The sequence below is a fragment of the Camelus dromedarius genome, chromosome 3 (assembly GCF_036321535.1).
Source record: "Camelus dromedarius isolate mCamDro1 chromosome 3, mCamDro1.pat, whole genome shotgun sequence".
Lineage (NCBI taxonomy): Eukaryota > Metazoa > Chordata > Mammalia > Artiodactyla > Camelidae > Camelus > Camelus dromedarius.
In genome coordinates, this window is record NC_087438.1 from 111,207,759 (window position 1) to 111,230,753 (window position 22,995).

Below are 22,995 nucleotides of genomic sequence, written 5' to 3' on the forward strand. Positions count from 1 at the left end.
GAGTTAGGATTAGAACTCAGGTCCTATTTCTAGTTCTGTGTTCCACCCGCCACCCCGCAAGCTCCATGTATGGTTGCACAGAATGCTACTGGGTATATCAGTAGTCATTGCACTCGTGGGTTTCAAGCAAATTTTGGAAATGCTGGATTAAACAAAGTTAACCAAGTTCCCAGAACCTTTAATATGCCCTCATCAAATTCCAGGAAGGGTCTGGAGAATAGAACATGCACCATGCATTTCAAACCCCACAAGTCACAAAGCAGGCAACAAGCATGAACATGCAGGCAAGGGGAGGGCTGGGGGAGGAGAGCTGCGATGCCATCTAACGGGGCCCTGGCTGCACAGGGATGCAGTCCAGTGTTGCTTAGTCTTTCCAGAGAAGCTACCATTCTGGGCTTCAATTTGCAACCTCCATGTTTATGCACCTTGTCTTGAATTTAAAAGAAAATCACTGTAGTTGGAGCATAATTTTTTAACCCAGGTCAGTTTGGTACCACCTGTGAAAATCAGTGTTCAATATTCAGCAATCTCCTTTGCCCATATAACCTTTTTTTCAGAAGTCCTGTAAGTTTCCTAGAACTATGCAGAAGTGTCAAACATGTTGCTCAAAACCAAGCATCCAGCCCACTTAGACCACTTTGGTGTGAGTAGCTCTGAACACCAAGCATGAGTTGTTTCAGGGTTTACTCAAACTGAAATTAAAATCCAGGCTTGTTAACTATTCATGTAGAAATGCTTCTGGTGATGAAAAAGATCCTTACCATTAGCCTTTGTCAAACTCTGCTGGCAAAACCAAAACTTTAATTGAATCGTTAAAAAGCAGTAACAAAAAAAAGTTAATTCAATATGAAAAAGATCCTTCATCCTCCCAAAACAATTTTAATAATCAAAGTGGTTTGAAGACAATTTAGAATTTCAGTTGAAACTAGGAACACTCTCAAACAACAGGATTGTATTTGCAAACCAACTTTCCTAAGGCAGAAATCTTTGTTCCCTGCTCTGTCCCTCTCTTTTTTTCCATTTATTTATTTCTGCCCTGCTTCATTCTAAAAATTACTCCAGAGAGCCTGCTAGTTGTCTATGGAAGTGCCTAGAACTTCAGCACAGATGGAACAATGTAACAGACACAGCACAAGTCACACGGCCATTGATTTTCTTCCCCTGGTGTCTACATGGTCCACTCACTACCCTAGCTTCTCCGAACTGCTAAAATACCCATCCTGGTCCCAGGGAAAGCACTTAATGCCTTATATTTCCAGAGCCATGAGAAACCAGATCTGCCTCTAATGGTAAAATCACACTCGTTTCTATTTCCCCATTGGGTAAATAAAAACCTATGCAACCCATGATTTGAAACCATTGGGGGCCTTAAGGAATAGAACATTTGGAGTTACTAGATAAAAAATAAAAGAGAACCATAAAATGCTTTCAAGTGAAGCTCTTTAAGTCCCAAATCATATTTACTGATTTCAAGTCACATCCAACTCTTCTTGACAGCTTGGGTGACCAAGGTAGCAATGCTTTTTCTGTCTCCCCAGTAAGAATTCTTGATGGATACAGGATTTATAGGTCTAAAAAGGATACACAATTCTAAGGGGTACATTCCATGTTTTGGCAAGGGCTCTGCAAAGACTAGAAAGACTGAGCTAGTTAACAAAACATTAGGACTACAAAGATTGAGCTAGAGACACGCTATGTAATGTTACTGACTTGTTGGAATGCCAGGTGAAACTGACCGAAAAATTGTCCTGCACCAGATGTCAATGGGGATGTCTGGTTACTATCTTCTGCAGTCAAGGTCATAACGCCTTAGAAGGCCACTGGATCTTAATCCACGACTTACTGACTGTCCTCAATAATGTAGACATTGTCTTCTGCTCGGACATGCTTTACAGCTGCATTTTTCAAAGCTCCAAAGTGACTGTCCTTAAATGATATCATGCTGCAGAAAGAATAACATGAGTAAGAGAAAAGCAGACCACTTCTAAAGTACAAGCAGCACATATGTTTACGTTCAGGTCAGGCAAGTCTGCGTCGTTGCAATTCCCAGAACCCCGTTCACACAGCCTGGGGAATGAACAGAAGCATCCAGGCTTGTGAATATGAAGTTGCAGGAAATTCTGTTTAATAAGCAGGTAGAAAACTTAAGCAATAGTTTCACAAAACTCCGACTGGTCTCCTTCAAGGGCCTCATGTACTAGAATACAAAAATTGAAAATCCAGGAAGGCAGACATCAGATTGAAGTGCTAAATCACGATGCATGTTGTCAAAGACAGCTAAGAAGTGGTTTGGCTGGTGTTTTCCCAGCTGTAGGCTGTAACACTTTAGAGAGGGTTATTCAATCTATTTAGTGGTCTATGTCCTGTGTTTATGATAAACAGACATAAGTATACAAAATATCAGAGCATAATGGATGGAGTAAAATAGCATCGTTTCACCTAAATGTGTACCGGATCATGGAGTCAAAAATCTTACCATGTCTGAATGGTCCACATTAGAAAGCCAGGGGTTAGATGAGTTTTATAACACACGCACTCGCACATCAAGTGTAGGAAAAGGTCATTTGTGCAGTTTTGAGACAGCTGCTATATTTATAATTTGCATTTAATGACTACAGTGACTATTACCTAAGCCTGCCCAGAAATGATAGGAAATGTACTGGATCTTCATTCAGCTCTGATCTTTAAATGGACTAGTCATCCGTGTATGGAAACAGTTCAGGTGTCAATAGTTCAAAATGAGTCAGTGTGGTAGAGCTGCCCAAAAAAATAATGTCATGAGGAAATGCTTGTTTTTGTTTTGTTTTGTTTTGTTTTGCATTTCTATTTTACGCAACATTTGCTACAATGCATATTTTCTTTTATAATTAAGTGATTAAAAGTGGGATTTTTCCCCCATTTCTTGGGGGGAGGGAGGTAATTAGGTTTATTTGTTTATTTATTTTTAGAGGACGTACTGTGGATTGAACCCAGGACCTCATGCATGCTAAGCATGCACTCTACTGCTTGAGCTATAACCTCCCCCCTAAAAGTGGACTTTGAAAAAAAGTTAACAGTGAAAGGACAGAAATCGACTAAAAAGATGCTATCTTTCACAATTTTCTGCCTGGAGAGAGTTTGTTTGTTTTTTTCTTCTATTCTTGGAAGCAGATAGTCAAAAACTTCTATAAGTATGGGTTTTGGACTTTAAAAGACCTAAGATTGAGTCTGCTGACCTTGGATGTGGCTTAACATCTCTAAACCTGTTTTCCAATCTGTGAACTGAGAACAATAATAGTGCCTACCTCACAGGTTTGCTGCTGAGAAGGGCATGGCTGCAGTAATAAAAGCCAGCATTCACGGAACACTTGCAACATGTCGGGCGTCTTTCAAGGCCCGTTCTGTGGGCTGGCTCACATGATTAACTCAGACATAGGAAAGATGCTGTGCAAACATCCAACGCAAGAGAACTAGGAATAATGGATGGCAGCTTAAGAAGAATGGATTTTGAATCAAAGAAAGACCTTGCTTAAAGCCCAAGCTGGACCCCATAAAGCAGGCTATTCTGATTTGAAAGTAGTGGTTTCCTAACCATTGCAGGTGTTTGGGCAAATGACTCCAGGGAGACATATACAGAGAATTTACCTTTTAATTGGGCAGTGGGGACAATTTTCAAAAATTGTAAATTCAAGTACCTATGATACAATGGAAAAGAATCTGAAAGTGTGTATATATATATATAATATTATATATATAATATATATATATATATACATATGTATGTATATAATTGAATTGCTTTGCTGTACACCTGAAACTAATACTGTAAATCAACCACACGTCAGTAAAAAGGTAAAATTTTTTAAAAAGGAAAAAAAAGGGCCAGATAACTAATGCAAATGACCAGAGCAGGCTGGGTGTGGAACACGAGGGGACGATGGGAACTGTGGAGACGTCGAGGTACCTGCCTCACCCCGGGGCCTTTGGGCTTCTTCAGCCTGGAGTTGTCTTCCTCCAGGCCTTCACAGAGCTGCCCTCTACTCCTCTGGGGCTCACTCAGATGGCCTTTTGCCCTGCTCTATGCTCCCCATGGTGTTTCTCTGGATGTACTAAAAGTACGCTGGTTATTTGTGTGTATGTTTTCTCTCTGGTTTGATCATCTCTTTGGAATATAGTAGGCATGTGACCAACATTCAATAAATGAAGCACTGAATGAAGTCAAATAACACACCACACAGCCCATTCAAATGTCCCACAAAGCAGAATCTGCAGTTTAGTTCTCTTGCTCTAGGAGGTTAGGGTTGAGGCGCCCTTTCTGTAGCAGTCCTGGCACAATTCCAGGGAAATGCAGGGACACTGAAAATACCACTGGAAGACTGGACAGCAATGGAGGTGCTTCTGATACTAGATTTTTCAGGATCCGGACTATAAAATGGAAGGTTCAGAAGGAAAAGAGGAGAGGGACAGAAAGAAATTTTTCCGTAGTTTTACTAGAATAAGAACATCAAAGATCATTGACACAAACCATCTTAAACTTACCGTAGAAGCTCCACCTTGCCTCCCAGGCACAAATATTCTGAATTGGGGAAGAACCGAAGAGAAAATTAAACATGTCAGCCAAAGAGTTCATGAGGTTTCTTTTCAAACAAGTGTATTATTTCTGTTATGACTTTAATATGAACAAAATCTGTACAGAACTCAGAGCCTGAAAAAATTAATTTAGAAGAAAGATTAAAAAAAAAAAAGGGGAAAAGAAGCCCAATCTAGTCTCCTCCTTGATAACTCCAGGTAACTTTTTTTGAATCTGCAGGATCCAAACAAGCCCCTGAGTGTAAAGTATCTCATGTTTATTAATGGTTTAGTATAATATTAATATTAATAATAATAATAATAACCCACATGTCCTGGCTTATTTTAACATAATTACTATATTTCATTGTAAAAGTGGGTGATTGTGTTTCTTTCGTAGGCAAAAGACCACACACACACACACACACAACTGGTGGAAAGGAGACCAGGACGCTCCACATGGCTCCCTGGTGAAACTTTGCTCTAGCCCTAGCTCTGAAGTCAGTTATCCCTCCCAGTGCCTCATTTGCTTCTTCTGTTAAATGGGTGTTGTAACACCCTCAACAACTTTGCCCCATAGACGAACAAACATTGGTTCTTGAGGGAGGGGGAGAGGAAGAGTGAACAAAGCTTGCATGTCACAATGGTCTGCTGCCTTCCAAATCCCAGCTCTACCTAACCAACTCTTATTTCTCAGTATTTAATTTCTCCTATGGAGAATTTAAATATTCTATTTCTCTCCACGGGACAACAATTTTAAGACAAATAAAGAAGAGCAAAGTTAAGAACCAAGGAAATTAGGTGAAATTAAAATCACGTGGCACATGGGGGGGCACCAGGCAGTTTGGCTCAAGAATACTCCCAGAGGCACAATTCTTAAGTGACTTACTTCTGACAAGCAAGACAATCAAAATCGTGACCAATAACACTATGGCGGCAATACAGAGTCCAATGTAGATTCCCTTATTGTTGGTCCTCCATGGACTTTGTACCGTCACTGCAGGCTAAGGAAACATCGGCAGATCAAACAAACAGCTTGTTAGAATTATGGGCAGAAAACATTTCCTAAAATAATGTACCCAGACACATTTACCTTTATTGGCCCTTGGCTACATCTAGATTATGAGGGACAAGACCCAGTGACCTGAGGTTATAACCATGTGGTGAAATTCTAAGACAATTAAAAATTCAAAATGTTTTTGGGGTTGGTGGAAATGTATTATAGCTTGGGGTGGTATTTATCTAAGTATATACCTTTGTCAAAATGCAAACTCTGCGATTCAAACGAGTGTGCTTTATTATATGTAAGTTACACATATGTTTTTAAAATTAATAAGCTATTTCCAAAAGTAATCTTCTTATGATATTAAAAAAGAAAACAACAATCTTTATTCACATATAAGTTGATGTGGTGGCGTTATCTGATGTTACTTGAATGTGCTCAATTATGGAATTTAGCCCTTGATTACAAAACTTATTTTTTTTTTTTAGCTAGAATTCGAGAGTTTATGTCTTTATAAATGGACTGGAAAGTAGCTGCTCATAGACATGGCTCTGATTAACAATTAAAATGCTGTGCAATTGGATAGAAGTACAGAATTTTGTTTAAATCTCCTAGTGCAGTTCAAAAGGGATCACCCCCTCCTGGAATAAGCCTGAAATACGCTCGACCCCTCTACATAGTTTACCTCTAATCCTTAAGAGGTCCCACAGGGCAGATATTTTAACAGAAAGAAAGCAGAAGATCAGAGAAAAGGATCGAGTCCCAAGTCTCTTCCTGAATAAGAGTTTAATCTCTGGAGTCAGAATCCTAGCTCTTTTACTTAGTTGCTGTGTGACCCTAGACAAGTTATTTAGCCTCTCTGTTTCTGGCTATCAAATGCAGATTAAATACAATTCTTGGGAAAGGTGCTTTTAGGCACTTCCTGATAAACACTACAAGGATACAGAGGCATTTTAGCATCTGAGGTGTCCTTGAGTAAAGGGGGAACAACCAGTGTCTTAGGAGGGGAAAAGCTGTTTACTATCTTACTTGTGGGGAGTAAAGTAGATGGAACATCGGGTTAAAAAGGGAAGCAGGCTTTGCTTCCTTTTTTAAAATATTATGTTACATAAAAACTGCATGTTCATTTTAGAATGTGCAGCTAAGCATAAAGAAAGGAAAACAAAAATCCACCATAATCCTAACATCCAGAAACAGCCACTATTACCATTTTTCATTACATACTCTTCTAGAATTTTATCCTTCTAGTGTTTTTCTTAACAGAAACAATGACTATATTCAATATATAGACTACAGTATATACACCGTTTGACAAGTTAGTTTATCAGTTGATGATCAATGCTGACTTAACACTAAATGCGCGGCAGTGATGGCATTCTTCATGGTAGTAAGTGGGCATGCCTTGCTAAGTAATTAATCCCTTATTATTGAACATTTAGGTTGTTCACAACATCTTCGTTATTATAAACAGCAGCGATGAACATTTTTTTTTCTCATACTTCTTCACGTATTTGTTCAATTCTCTCCTTAAAACGGAGTTCAGGAAGTTGACCTACTGGGTCAGAATATATGCTGCTTGGTTTCAAGACACCTGGGAGACATCTTGGCATCTTCGGAGTCAAGACACAGAAAGCCCACAATTTTGCTACCGACTGTGGTGAACTTGCTTCTAAATTGCTTCTACTTGTTGCTAAACATAGTTGTCCTACAGGTAACTGAGGTCAAGAACAATCTTACCATTCAGAATGGTTTTTTTTCAATCTAGCATAAATCTGACTGCACAGTAATAGAATAATCATTTGGAATAATAGAATAATCATGGTGGCAGTTCTGCGATTTAACAGGCATATACAAACTCAGCCCGTGTCCATCAGCTCAACCAGTGCCCATACCAGGAGAGTTGCTAAAATCTTTAACATCATTCCCATGTTGTGGTGTTGCTGTCACTAAGGTATGTGGCCTAAGGCCATTTGGCCTTACGCTAGATAATCCTGCTTTGCCTGAGCTTGAATTTCTCTTACAGTGACCATGCTGTAATTTCTCACCGCTTGCAATCAGGATTACGCTTATACTTAAAATTCTTTTTGTTTGCGGCTTCAAAGAGCGAGTTGCACATAGTAAAAGGAAAGTTCTTCCTCCCAAAGGGAATCAAGAGAAAAGGTTCCACTGATGAATTTTTCTAGCTTATTTCCAAAGATGAGACTTGGATGAACATCATGAGACTGGGCCCCCTTAGATTTTCCTCAAGCAAACCATAGGAAAAGCATGAGAACGTCTTACAGAATCACGAAGTTGTTCAAGACATCAGGATCTTAGTAAGTCTTCAGAGAGGGAGGTTTATGCATATAAAGATAGTGGTGGCCTAAAAATTTTTATGTAGAAAAAAGATGTGAGGGGGCCTATGTCTAAGCAAACACACTTTCATTTATGTAATATTTTTATCTGGGGGGGGGCCTCCACTCCACTCCATCAATTTGCAGCATGTTATTTCCCTAATGATGACTGAAGTCACCGTTGGTATGTAAACTCGTGCTCTTTGAATTAATGCATTCTTTTTTTTCCTAATTTTTGGCCAGGAGAAAGCCTGAAGTGTGTGTGCATGCACATGTGTGCGTGCGTGAGTGTAGAGTAAAGTACCACTTATTAGGTATTTTTAATAAACTGGTGCATCTATACAGATTTTTTAAATTAACTAAAGCATCCTTATTTAAGAGTCAAATTCTTTTCTCCCCCAACTTTTTTTTTAATTAGAAAGAATCTGTCTGTAGATTAGTTTTAACAGTAATAATCTCTAAATGTAACATGCTTCCAGGGAGACATGCAAGGAATATGCTTACACTTTGGTTGTTAGGCTGAAGGGCACCTGAAGACTTGGTCACAGTGTCATTCCCATCTGTAAAACAAGAGGGACAATTAAGCAAAAAATATTGACTTTTCACTGAAAACACTATATAGATTCACATTGCTTTCTGGTAATGAATGAAAAGTTGAATAATACTACAGCCAAATGCTGGAGGCATTGCAAGAGTTACACCAAATTATGAACATTTATTAACTTAACCAGTAAGGCTGTGTTTCTTAACCATTTTGTCAAAGACCTTTTGACAACAAGACCCCTTTTTTCTTCTTTATTGAAAAATACATGTACACACAAAGGTTTACCTACAATTTTAGGAGTGACAGTGGCCCATTCTCAGGACCAGTGTAAAAATTCCCATCTAAAGTTAGGTAATCAAAATTTTCACGACAGTTAAAAAACTGCCAATGAGTGCTCAGATGCCAAACGCACATCCAAAGATCGGAACCATCCTATTTGAAATGGACATTACGTTGGTTTTGCATTCCAAATGTGAGTAAAATGTACTAAGGTATCTAAAAATGTGGCCTACAACCCCGACATTATACGCCAGCTGCCTAGACATTGATCCAGAAGTACTTTGTAAAACAGCTGTTAATCAGCCCCAAGACCAATATATCTTACACTACCTAAAACCCATCTATAAGTGGATATCACGCCTGAAAGTTTTGAATGTCCGAATTTTAATAGGGCTTTTAAATATCTCTTTTGTCACACAGAACATAGACTGTTGGCCCACCTACGCAACCATAGGTCAAACACGGGATTCTCTTTTTGCTGAGTATCTAGCACACACTAAGCACTCTACATCCTTACAATTTTTTGAATCTATTTTATAGATGAGGAAACAGACCTGAAGTGGTTAAACGAGTTTCCAGCCCCAGTAAAGGACAAGAACCTCAGCTCAGGGCCCCACACGCATTCCACTCCCATCACGGGAAGATACTACGGGTCTGGGAAACTCCCTGACTACTGACTGTAGAACCTCAGGGGCAATGAAAGTGCACTAACCATACCCCCCCAACCTTTACATTACTGCACCTGCATTTTATTCATTCTGACACTACTCCTTAGAGAGCCATGGACAATACCTACAGTAGATCGTCATTCTAAGTGAAGTAAGCCAGAAAGAGAAAGAAAAATACCATATGATAGCACTCATATGTGGAATCTAAAAAAAAAAAAAAAAAATGAAAAAAGGACACTATGAACTCAACTACAAAACAGAAACAGATTCACAGACATAGTAAACAATCGTATGGTTACCAGGGAAAGGGGGTGGGAAGGGATAAATTTGGGAGTTTGAGATTTGCAAATGTTACCCTTTATATATAAATATAGATTTACAAAACAAATTTATTCTGCATAGTGCAGGGAACTATATTCAATATCTTGTAATAACCTTTAATGAAAAAATATGAAAATGAATATATGTATGTATATGCATGACTGGGACATTGTGCTGTACACCAGAAATTGACACATTGTAACTGTCCATTAAAAAAAAAAGACAATATCTACAGTCTAGGCTCTGTTTATGATTTGTGTTATAACCTTAAGTAAGTCCTTCGGGTATTGAATGGGTGACGTAAAACCAGCATGGACTTGAATCACATAAAATTTGAGTTCAGTGCTGATCTTGTCCCTTGGCAATATGACCTTGATCAAGGTCCTTCGCATACACATTTATGTGTGTGTGTGTGTGTGTGTGTGTATTTATAAAAATATATATATATTTATACTTATAGCTGGGGCAACCTTGAACTATAAGATGTTGATAGCACCCGTCTCGTCAAGTTGTCACATTAGATGGTGCAGGTAAAGCACTTAGCACCATATTAGACAAATATCAGAGCTATTACTAATCTTTGAGGGAGCAGTGGGGGAGGGACGCCGTGCAATGCACTTTGCAAATATCATGGCCCTCATCCCTCACAAACATCCTGTAAGGAACACACCACGACTTGCCCACAGGCACGCAGCTAGTAACTGGCAGTTGAACTGGAAGCTGTCTGTCTCCAAAGCTGAACTATAGGGTACCCCCCGCCACAGTCTGGCAATGGCAATAAACAAGGCCTGCCCCAAAAGAATTAAATGAGATAATGTATGAGTTTGCTGCACATCTATCCGTCAAAAGGTGGGTGGCAGGCAAGATGACGACCAAAATTCCTTCCAGAGTAATGTTCTTTGCTTCTGGGAGGCTTTAGCTCACTGAAGTCTGGCTCGGGCACAGTAAGCATTTGGCCGGAGAGCCTCAGATACCCTGCCAAGACGGCAGAAGTCCCTTAAGTCGTGGGGACGCAGCTGCTCCAACGTCTGTTCCACTCTGGGAAGCTCTACCTTGACTAGGTTTTAGGGACATATTTTAGAGAACAATTGCCCACTCCTCCTGTCTTCCTCCTCACAGCCTCAGAGGGTGGGGTGCAGCTGCTCCTCCTGCTGTTACCTTGTATTTTTATCCACTTTCACTTTGTTTTTGTGCCCGGAAACAGTTCCCACTAAGGATTCCACTTTCAAAACCAAATGTCCCCATTAACTAATCCCAATCGAATTGGCCCCTCTCTGAGTCTCAATGTAGGTCCATTTTACATCAGCCAGCTTCCAGGAATGACTGGCAGAAGGTCCGCCCTACTGGGGGTCCCCTACCGAGTGGCACCTCCTGAGTACAGTGAGTCATACCCACGAGGAGTCTTGCAAAACGTGACTTTGTCTGGATGCAGCACAGGCACAAGGACGCAGAAGCCAGCTCAGCACTAAAAAGGGGTTTCGTGAGTGGTGCTCCCCCAGTTTACTGCCACGGGTAATGGAGTTATCTGGGAGAGATGACAGGATTCAGTATCACCTGTCTCCACCACAGGAAAGACAGGCCAATCTTGTATTTCAAAGGAATATGGGACCTGCCCAGACTGGGGAGAGCGGGGAAGACTTTTTGGAGAGGAAAAGCAGAATCTCAGAGGGACATGCCTCTTCGGAGCCTGGGTGGGCATCCTCAACCCAGCTCAAAGTGTCCGTGTGAAATGAAAGCTCAATACGACAGCAAGGGGGCGCCTCCTGGGTGTATTTAGGGTCTGGGGCTTAGAGGAAGCATAAATACAGGTGATCAGTTTGGTCCAGACCAACTTAATTTGGATTTAATTGTTATAAGGTGCTGGCCCAAGGGAGCAAGCCCAGTAATAAGTTTAAAGTCAAGTCTAGTTCATTTAATTGAGAAAAATGTGGATGTGCACATGGACATCCCCAAATCGTACAAGCTACCCGCACCAGCCAGGGGTATGTATCTCTGGACATTCTAAGTAATAGTCCTATTTGCCACTATATCTATCACTTACCCCCTTTTACCTGTGTCCCAAGCTCTTTATCTCATTTAATCCTGGCAAGAATCCTACAAGATCAGCAACATTCCATCCATTTTACAAATGATAAAAAGAGATTCAGAGAGGATAAGACATTTGTTCAAGTCACATAGCTGGTTGGAGTAGTCAGGGTCAGCACTTAAGTCAGATCTATCTTATTCCAGAATGCATGCTCTTAACAGGGTGCCAATGATGATGAGAGTTTTTGTTTGTTTTTGTTTTGTTGAGGTAATTAGCTTTATATATATTTTAATGGAGGTACTGGGGATTGAACCCAGGACCTCGTGCATGCTAAGCATGGCACTCTACCACTAAGCTATCCCCTCCCCTGATGATCCTAGGTGTTCAGGAGAGAAACTAAAGTTACCTGTTGGGCATGAGTTCAGTGCTCCCACAACTTTATATCCAATCTGTCCATGAATATTTTAGGCAACTAGTGTGTACAAGGTGCACAGAGCACAGAGAGGGAGTGGAGGTAAAGGTAAATGTCCCTGCCCTGGATCTGCTCCAGTGTTCACTTCCTTCTTATACTGTAAAGTTCAACTCTAAACACAAACTCTTTTGGAAACTATCAGGGTAAGTACCAGAGTCAATGAATACTATCCCCAAGGAGGCCACACAGACACAGAGACCAGCACTTTCCTTCTGAACCTCTGCTTTAAACAAAGTCAGTAACTTAGACTTGGTCACCAAACCACATGCTCTAATCCACCTTTGCGGGCACAGACTAAATATGAAGAAGCTAAATCAGTAAGAAGAAAGTTAACAGATTCTCTAGAACAAAGCTGTTTCCCTAACAAACTTTTATGGCTCCAAAACTCCACTTTTAACCTTAAAGCCGTCTCTTCCAAACTCGGTTCATAGCCCAGTCCTTCAGATCCCTCCTAGTTAAATATACACATGGTGCAGTGGGAGTCAAGGGAAATCAATATGTTCCATCAGATATTTTTTAGCTAAGAGGTTGTGACATCTCTGTTACTCCTCAGAATCCAGAGCCACCTCAAAGTTCCAAAGGCACTGGAGTCTTTGAGAATCTTCACTAAAAAGTTTTATTTTCAATCTTAAAAATAGAAAATTTGAACCCAAACTTGTTCTCAGAATGGAAAGTTATTTTCCTATCTGTAAGTCCAATTATTCTCCATTTGCGTTAAACCTAAACTTTCATCTATCGGAAATTTGAAGTATGAACTGAATAGCCTGAACTGAAAAAAACAAACGTGTGTATTTGAAGTCCCATAAGTCCTTAAATTCGATATTTACTTTTTCATTGGTATAAATAACGTTTCTGTGCTATGTTACTAAATTAAAGGATGCTAGAAGCAAAACTGTGTAAGTCACTGACACCCTGAAAAGTCAGGGTAATTGTACAGTGGCCTTTCCAGCGAGGATGTCAGAATAGGACAAATTCATCCAAACATAAACTCTGTGTTCAGTATAGAAGATAGCACAGGTCCAAAATTCAAATTAATGGAGACAATCCAGACTCAACCACTTTCTATTTGTATGACTGTCAACATTGAGCTTAGACTCTGTGCCTCGATCACCATAGGTATAAAGTAGCAATGAATCACACCCCAGTGCATATGGGTGTCCTAAGAATTAAGTGACATAATACTTGTAAAGCACTTAACTTGGTTCCTGACACAGAAAACAGAGTAAACACTAACCTTACTGAAATCTCATCCTCAAGTGTTGGGTTAGACTTGAGAAGGGATTAAATGACTGCTACTCAGAGCTCCTTGTGTGGACAGAATCTCATTCATCTGTCCCTGTATTCTGGCATTCCCTATTTTTTCTTCATAACGCTGTGGGCCAAATCCACACCATTCTCCTTAGATGGCTGAGACCAATGAGCTGGACTTTTTTTTTTTTTTTTTTGCTACTATTGAATTCCTTTGAGAATCTGACAAAAAGCTATTGTTACCCCCTCACTCTTAAAATGCTTACATGTACAAAAGATGAATATAATATGGGACAGGGCTTCACAGAGATTGGAACCCAGGTAATAACTCTTCCCCTCGATTCTAATTCTGCTTTACACAAGGCCCTGGATGGTCTACACCCTCTCAGTAAAAGCCCCCTGGGCTCAGAAGCACGTCTGTTTACCTGGCTGGGGTTTCTTTGTGGGTCTTGGCTTTGGACGGGCGGTGGTGTTGGCCCAAGTTGTTGTAGCTGTCATTGGAGGCCTGGTAGGTGGACCTAGAAATCAACAGGAAAGCAAGGAGTCAAGCAGCAAGAAACAAGCGCTTGTGCTGGGCTTCGCTCTCAAAATGCTTGTGTGTACAAAAGATGAATACAATGGGGGACAGGGCTTCACAGATTCTATGAAGCCACATTTGGAACCCAGGTAACAACCCTTCCCCTAGATTGTATCTCTGCCTTAACACAAGGCCCTGGATGGTCTACACCCTCTCAGTAAAAGCTCTCTAGACTCAGAAACATAACTGTTTACCTGGCTGGGGTTTCTTTGTGGGTCCTGGCTTTGGATGAGCGGTGGTAGTTGGCCTAGTTCTCTTGGTGGTGACAGTTGGCCTGGTTCTCTTGGTGGTGACAGTTGGCCTGGTTCTCTTGGTGGTGACAGTTGGCCAAGTTCTCTTGGTGGTGACAGTTGGCCTGGTTCTCTTGGTGGTGACAGTTGGCCTGGTTCTCTTGGTGGTGACAGTTGGCCTGGTTCTCTTGGTGGTGACAGTTGGCCAAGTTCTCTTGGTGGTGACAGTTGGCCTGGTTCTCTTGGTGGTGACAGTTGGCCTGGTTCTCTTGGTGGTGACAGTTGGCCAAGTTCTCTTGGTGGTGACAGTTGGCCTGGTTCTCTTGGTGGTGACAGTTGGCCAAGTTCTCTTGGTGGTGACAGTTGGCCAAGTTCTCTTGGTGGTGACAGTTGGCCTGGTTCTCTTGGTGGTGACAGTTGGCCTGGTTCTCTTGGTGGTGACAGTTGGCCTGGTTCTCTTGGTGGTGACAGTTGGCCTGGTTCTCTTAGTTGTGGTAGTTGGCCTAGTTGTCTTGGTGGTGGTGGTTGGCCAAGTTCTCTTGGTGGTGATAGTTGGCCTAGTTGTCTTGGTGGTGGTAGTTGGCCAAGTTGTCACAGTTTTGATAGTTGCCCTTAGAGGAGCTAGAAATCAACATGAAAGCAAGGATTAATCAAGCAGCAGGAAACAAGAGCCTTGAGCTGGGCTTGTACAGCCACACCACCAAGGAGACTGCCCCCAGGCAGAACTGGGCACTTGTCTTCCATGAACTTGAGTTCTTGACATTGGCCAACTAGAATCTGTGACTGAAGAGAGCTTGAAGACGTGTTCAGTACAAAGAAACAGCTGAATCGAAAGGATTATATTTGGGAAGGTTTACAGGTAAAAAATTGTACCTGGGATTTGTAATGAAGTATTTTGAAAAGACTAGGCATGCCTATCAGATTGACATATCTTCATACATATCCGTGAGGTAGAGGAAAATGTCTAGAGTCTGAAGCTGTTCTTGTCCTGTCAGTGGTGTATGACTAAGAGCTAAGTAGTGGTTCCCAAGAGCCAGAGTGTTTACCAAATAAACAGCATTCAGTTCAGTCAGTCTGAAGAGTACCCTCCCAACAGACCTGCACTGTAGATGAGGGCTAACTCACACCATGAGCATATGGTAGATAACACAGATGATTTACACATTTAGTTAGAAGGTGGACTAGACCCTTTAAATTCCCCTCCAAACTAAGGGCTGACAATAACAACAGGCAATGACTTTGACTCTCCAGAGTCAGAGGTGGTGGAGGGTTCCAGACCACTTAACTGAAATCCTCAGAGCCATCCAGAGAAAGAACTGAAATGAGAATGAAGCCTGGCACAAAAGCAGATCATTGAAGGACCAAATTAAGAATGTGTACTTTTCCCTCACCAGGCACCTTTTTATCCCCCACAAGAAGTATCCTTAAATTTCAACTCTACTAACTAGAAACTCGAAACTCAAGTCTCTTGGATAGGGGACAACTGGTTTGAAAACTCTCCTGAGGGATTCAAGTGAAGTTAATTTGGGAAACAGCTAATTTTTGCCTTAAAGAAAAGAAATGTTTTTTTCAACAAATATTTGTGGGTGCCAATTATGTATGAGGCATTAGTAAAAGTTTTAGGCTTCACGGTCCTGTGATCTTGGTAGTAATTGCTCAGCTCTGTCACTGTGGAGAAGAGGAAGCAGCCATGGACAATAGATTAATGAATGGGTGTGGCTGTGTTCCAATAAAACTTTATTTACAGAACTCTTGGTGAGCCTCTTTTAGAATCTTATCTGGCCCTGGGGCTACCGTTTGCTGACCAGTGTAATCAGAGGCTTTTAAGAAGAGTGTAATCCAGTCTCCTTCCTTCAGTTTAAAAATCTGAATCTAGAGGTAAAAAGTAAGCAAGCAAGAAATCTGATCAAAGGATGATAGTGGAAACAAAGAAAAGGAAACTTAATTGGCTTGATTTACTAACATGTCTTCCTTACTGGTAAATATATCCTGAGGAAGAAGCTAGGAAACTAAGGGTAGAAGGAGCTGATGAGGAAAAATAGGAGGTTGAAAAGTAAGCTCATTCTGTGAAAAGTGCAAGAAAACTTAAGCAAAGAATTGGCTTGGAGGCTGAGAGTCACCTTGGTTTGGTTATGGGACCATTTCCCACTGGATGGAGCGGTGGCTTTATAAATAGCCACCAGTTAAAGAATTTCTAAGCACTATAAAAGTCCCCAACTAATTTCCTTCTATGTCATTTAAAAAAAATATTCAGTCAGACCAATAATATAATTTCACGACTCCAAAAATGTTGTAATTGTAATCTCTTCAGCCTACACTGCCTCCTCACACCTGTCTACAGCACACGATATTGCCAGCCTCTTTCGGCATCCTTAAATTGCCTCCTAGATACAGTTTCCCCAGAGTTAGCCATTCTCTCTGTCAGAATTCACCTTATTTGTTGTGTCTTCATAAAGGACACAAGCCAATTACAAAAGTTGGGAGGTTGCAATATGAGGTTCATTTTAATTAAAAAAGACAGAGCTTACGAAGGCCATAGGTATTGGGTTCTACTGTCAACGTAAGACCTTAGAGAGGGGAGATTCACTAGGAAAGAGCACCAGAAACCAGGAAATCCTGAAGAACCTACTCCTTTCACTAAATGGTAAGAAAAATTAGGATGTCTACCTCAAGACGGAAAAATGTAAACTTCCCAGATTTGGGGGTTTTGTGAAATTCTTAAAAGCAACTGGTGAAATTCTTAAAAGCGGTTATTGAGATGCAAATGTTTTCATATTGCAATGAGGTCATTTTCATTTTTAAGCAAGCAACTTGGTGATAGGATGTGAAATATGCTTCAAAAAATCCAAGACAGGGCGGGGCAGTGGGGGGAGATGGTAGAAACAACTACACAGGCTGATACAGTGTGTTTGCAATGAGACTCAGTTGACAATTGTCAAAGCTGAATGACACATCTACTTGACAGTACCTTATATTACCTATTTTATATGTATGGAATTCTCTGTAAGTCTTAAAGTGTTCAGAAAGGACCTTAAAAAATTCTTCTAAGACATCATCTCAAAGTAAAGGGCAGTTCTTCAAGTGGAGGAAACCCAGCTTGATAAAAATCACTGTATTTCACTGTGGGACAGTGAATGCTTTTTCATAAACCAACTAGTGTTTTCAAAGCACTGCTTCAGGAGATCTTTGGCTGACTGGGAAAATCCTCTAGCCTATGGTCTTGAATCAAGGTTGGTCTTAACACTTCATTCTAGAGAAATATAAATTATCCTATCCCAAGAGTTACTGCAAAACAGGATTGTAGGAACCTCCTCTTTCCTTATTAAAGGAAGAAGTTAATACCAAACAGAAAACTCTTATCTCTGTGAACCCACAGGAAGCGATCAAAGGGAGAAGGAAGACAAGCTCACCTGGCTTTATCTCCAAAGATATGGTGAGTTTTCTATCGTTGAACCAGCCCTTCCTTTCAATACGGCAACAATACAGGCCACTGTCCTGCACAGTTGGATTGTCTATGGTCAGAGACACGTTCCCGCTCCGAATATTTCCCTTTAGTGAATAACGCGGACTCTGCTGATAGGTGACACTGTATCCATTAGTCCAGATCATTTCAGCTGTGCAGCGAGACCAAGGACATGGCCCACGGCCCCAGCACATGGTTGCGGCTTTGCCAGTATAGGTGCAGGGCAGTACAACAGGCTGACCCACCATCCCAACCACTTTTACGTAAGACATGACACCATCTGTAAACAAAAAGAAACCGGAGCATGAGGCCTCAATATTTCAATTTTAATTTTATTTTCCTTTTTTTTTCTTTATATAGGTTTTTGTTGTTGTTGTTGTTGTTGTTTGTAATCATCTGACAATATCTTGAGTTTTAAAAATTTAGGAATAGCGTTTTTCTCTGTTACATATTCTTTAGCAGCATTACTATTTATTAGATATATCATAGATGAAATGTAATAGAAACGATTTTCTATATTCAGGATTGTTTCCTAATAGGATAGATTTCTAAGAGAGAAATTACCAGGATATAGGGCCGAAATATTTCCGGTCTCTTGGTGAATATGACCAAATTTCTTTCCGAATGAAACAAATGACATTCCACGAATGCATGAGTGTGTATTCCACCCTGTGTTTGACAGGCACTTGCTTACTGAATAGGTAATCCACACACATGGCTTTTCCCCTTCCCTAGATTGAATCACTCTCAGTTGAAGTCTGTTTTAAAAACTCTATTGCCTTTAAAGTTTGAATTTTCAATTTTTATTGCAATTTTTAAAATGGCTCTTGCAAAGGAAGTCACCTCACAATGCCTCTGTCATTAAAAAAAGCAGAGCTAATGTCTAGCTTAAAGCATCGCTGGCTAGAAGGCCTCGTAAATGCTTTAGAAGTCAGTTTTTAGAAAAATGGGTAAACAATACTTTCAGGAACCGGGACTTATCATGGGTTTTAGGGTCAATTCAAAAATTTTAAGCAGGGATCCCTTCTGGTGAGTTGATGACAGTCCTGCAATGGAGCGAGGTCCACTTACCCAGAGGAAACCAAAGAACCGGAGAATAGTCAGTCAAATGCTAAATTTTGTCACTTAAAAACAAGCAGAGGCAGGAAAACTCTTGCCTGTGGCTGTGGCTTTAAAAACTTGTATTGCCAAATGCAGACCAGGTAGTCCCTAAAAGAAATCTGAGGTACAACAGCTAATCATAGCTGACTGCTGTGAGTTTGGGAAATGCTCTGGGAATAAAATGCTCGCTGTTATGTAAAATAAGAGTCATTTGGAACTCATTGTTATATTTCAACTCATTGCTACAAGCTTATTTGTAATTCATTGTTACATAAAATAGTTTTTTCACTAGAATTCTTATGATATTTAATTTTGCTTAATATCACTTTTGTATTACAAAAATAATACATGCTAATTATAAAAACTTAAGGTATAGGAGCATAATAAAAACCAAACTTTTCCTCATAGTCCCACCTCAAGAGATTGGTGTGTTTTTTTCTTTACAGTCTAGTCTAGTTTCTTTTGATTGATTGATTGATTGATTGATTGATTTAGGAGGTGGGGGAGCAATTCAGTTTCTTTCTTTATTTTTTAATGGAAGCACTGGGAATTGAACCCAGGACTACACCCTCCTCCCCGAGAACGCTTTTAAAATTTAGGATATGTCCATTCCTTAATTATTCCTATCTCACAGAATATTTTGAACAAAAATATTTTGTTTTTAAAAGAAATAGCTGTACACGGTTTAAAAACTCAAAGGGCACACAATAGTACAATACAGGGCTCACCTGCTTCCCACCAGATCCCCATTCCTTGTCCCCGTCCCCTCCCTGCCATGATAACAACCATGACTGATTTCTACATACACTTGAGTAGTTCATGCATGCACAAACATCTATCTATTCCCTTTTGATTTCAACACAAATGGCAGCCTCTGTCGTACATGGTGCCTTGTTCACCTACCCACAGATGTTGTAACTCATAGCATGTAAGCAATTTCTTTGGCTTAAGGTTTCAGCCTGGTTCTTTGCTCACTAGTTAACCCCATTATCTTCCAACAAGGCCCAAGAACATCTGTCTCCTCCACCACACCCACACACCCCCTATGCTCCCCCATCCCCAGGGCTTCCAAACCACAGCCCACCTATTTACTTACTTGTCAGAAGTAGGATGAGGCCTGGAATGGCTACCCAAGGATGCATGATGGTACCAGCCTGAAGGAAAGAGAAAGCAGAGTGAGTGGTTGGTGTGCCGCCCAACCTGATAAGTCAAAACGAGTCTTAATCCTCAGACTGCAACTTCTTTCACCCCCAAAGAGCAGATCGCGTAACCCCACCCACTGAGAAGGAGACCATGCAAAGGCTTCAGGTCTCTGTTAGCTCCAGGTGACTGGGGGCTCGGCACCTTCCAACGGACAGGCAAAGCTGTCCTCTGGAGCAGTCCCTTCTTTCCCAGCTCCTAGAGGACTCCCGGTGCTGACAGAGGAGATAAGGGAGTAAACAGGAAGGAGACCAGAGGCATGCTCAGCAGGAGACCCCAGAGCGAAGACCAGTCACCCCAAGGCAAGATGCACTTATCATTGGCCTCTAAGATGAGAGCCAGCTGGCCTTCAGGTAAGGGCGGGGTACTAATTCCTGCTCTGTGGACACGATGGCCGGTCCCCAGCCTCAGAACTTGACTATCATCAAGTCCTCCATTAGCAAGTGTTGCCTGAGATTAAAAAATGCACAGCGTGAGAGCTGTGAGTTTCAGTTTATCTGAGGACTTACTGAGGACTATCTATGGCCCAGGAGACTGCCTCTCAGATAGCTCTGAGGAACTGCTCCTAAGAGGCAGGTATGGGAGGTGAGCATATATGTGATTTTGGAGAAGGGCAATCAAGCACACATCTGGGTAGAAGGTTGCAGCTAGTCACAAGGAACAGATATCTCCGTTAATGACTTTAGTGCTTTTCTGAGTACGGGAAGATGAAAGAAATTTGGATAAAATTTTCTCCTAAAAACATCTGTCTGAAGGCCTGTTCTACCAGTTTTCCCAGAGCACAGATTGCTTCATGACTGAGCTCTGTCCTGAACTCCCTTCAGGGTGTGTTGAACATCAGCCACTACAGTGGCTGGTGACTTAATCCCTGTAGAACCAGATGGCGAGTGACCCTCTTTATCTGGCAGTGCCCCCTTATGGTTACAAATTCAACGAGTTCTTGACTATTTTATCCCATGTTGCTAAGAATGCTCTTTCCTAGGTCAGGCCAGGATTTTGTCAATAGGCCACTCAGTGTGCTATTACTGGACTGTGCCCTGCAAACAGCAGCCAAACGTCTCTGGACCACCTGTCTTACTAGTCTGTTAAGTTCCAGATAGAGAGTTGCTTCTTGTTGCTTCTTCCCATATCTGGGGTTACACTATTATAATCTTGAGGTCATAAAGAACTATATATTTGGTCAATGATTTCAAGTTGCCTAGCCATCATTTTTATCAGAGGCTCAGCCCCACATCTGGTAATGCAAGAAACAACAATCTTGTAAAGATAGGCAGAATACAAATAATACAGCTAGTAGCATTATTCATAGGGTCATAAGTAAATATTTAAGCCAAGAGCTCCATCGGGGGCAGCCCAGTATATCCGCAGCTCAGCTGACCCAGTCTGTTCTGTACCAACCTCTATCTTAAAAGTAATGATATACTGGTATTATTCATAAGGCACCCAGCCTAATTGTTCCCAATGTAAGCGGGGATTTTAAACTTAAACAACTGCAGTCTGATGTTAGTCATATAACTCCATCCCGTAATTGAAGGAGGGTCCTACTCCTAGTAATCAGGAATCTGTATTATTTGACTGAAATTTAGCTTGTTGCTCTGATGGAGCTCGAGTGACTTTAAAAGAAAATTCTTATTTATAACCATGGTCAGAGGAAGTACCATTGATTGGCCAAGTTGAGTAGTAATATCAAGTGGCCTGAACAGAACGATAACATCTCTCTTCTAGAATAAACTTCCTAAGGCCCATCCAGTTAGAGCCTTGCAGAGGATAAATCCACCAGGGTAACCAGAAGTACTGAATGTAGGTAATTAGTCATAAGCCCAACAACTGGATTAGTTTTTAAACTCTGCATAGGATTTATGCCCATGATAGAAAATTTATGCAAAAGTCTAAGAAATTGTTATAAAGAATTATATTATGTTATAAAGAATCATATTATGCAATTATATATAACATATATTTATTTATATATTAAATATATATATTAAATGTATTATGTATAAATAAATATTTATATAATTATAATTGTAGAATGCATTATTATCTAATATAATTATTATATTAAAAACATTACAAATAATCATATGGGTCAGGTCCAGCATCCTCAGATAGCCATCTACTCCTGATGTCATCTTCTTCTTGTCCTGGTGTGAATGTAGCTTCTGTTTTAAGGTGAGTTTGAAGTTAGCAGTTTTCTATATAGACTAGTCCAGTGCAGGGGCCCTTTTGAAGCAGAAAATATGAATCCAAAGGTCAATTTCCTTCAGTTTTTTTGTGCATGAGCTAGTTAAGAGCACCAGATAAGGACACTTCAATTTAGGTTGGAGATAGTCCTTTAAATGATGGCTTTTCCAATATGTATAATCTCCTGGTTGTAGATCGTGGGGCATCTGACCTGCACCCAAGGATAGATTACTGTGATAAGCTTCAGAAACAAACCTTCGAGTGTCCTTTTAATAATCCAATTAAACTTTACAATAATGTAACATAAAAACAGGGGGCTATCTGGGAAGCGAGTCTTAGGCAGTAAACACAGACCTCAATTAACAACACTAGAATTTAATATCCACTGAAACATAATTTTTCTGTCTGAAATTACCCTGATTCCTATCAAATTAAGACAAATTTCTTTGCAAAAATAAGTCTGGCTTCAATACTTGGCCTGATTATTTATACAAGTGTAATTAATTAATCATATAGGCTTAAAAAAATTGGCTTTGCTAGAACTTTTTATAAGGAATCTCAGATTGAATTTCTAAGATTTCTCAAGGCCAGGAAAGGCAGCCCAAGGGCTTGCCCTCAGATTCCACCAGCAATATCTGTAGATTTGGGTGAGGGTGAATTCCTCTCTTCTCAAGGTCTGAAAAATATCTTGAGATTCCTGCATCTGTCAGGAGGTAGCCTCCATTATTCACCTGATAAGGCTGCTAGTAACCTAAGGGTTTACAATTTCAGAGGGATCAGGTAGAGAGAAAAGATAAA

The 22,995-nt window shown here is 40.6% G+C and overlaps 2 protein-coding genes across 2 annotated transcripts in view; both read right to left on the bottom strand.

The window, feature by feature from the left end:
* The window catches only part of TIMD4 (T cell immunoglobulin and mucin domain containing 4), a 61,372-nt gene extending 59,483 nt beyond the window's left edge, over nucleotides 1–1,889 (bottom strand). Inside the window, exon 1 of the mRNA XM_064484488.1 lies at nucleotides 1,737–1,889. Within this exon, the coding sequence (XP_064340558.1) occupies nucleotides 1,737–1,803 (67 nt within the window). The 5' untranslated portion in view covers nucleotides 1,804–1,889. The remainder of the gene's footprint in view (nucleotides 1–1,736) is intronic.
* Nucleotides 1,821–20,155, bottom strand: HAVCR1 (hepatitis A virus cellular receptor 1). The gene is made up of 8 exons (XM_031442019.2): nucleotides 19,910–20,155; nucleotides 17,660–17,992; nucleotides 14,214–14,870; nucleotides 13,868–13,960; nucleotides 8,389–8,444; nucleotides 5,438–5,552; nucleotides 4,519–4,555; nucleotides 1,821–1,942 (listed from the first exon to the last, which is right to left on the bottom strand). Exons 1-8 carry the CDS (start codon nucleotides 19,953–19,955, stop codon nucleotides 1,840–1,842), a joined length of 1,440 nt encoding a protein of 479 aa, XP_031297879.2. The 5' UTR covers nucleotides 19,956–20,155; the 3' UTR covers nucleotides 1,821–1,839.
* Nucleotides 20,156–22,995: the final 2,840 nt, after the last annotated feature.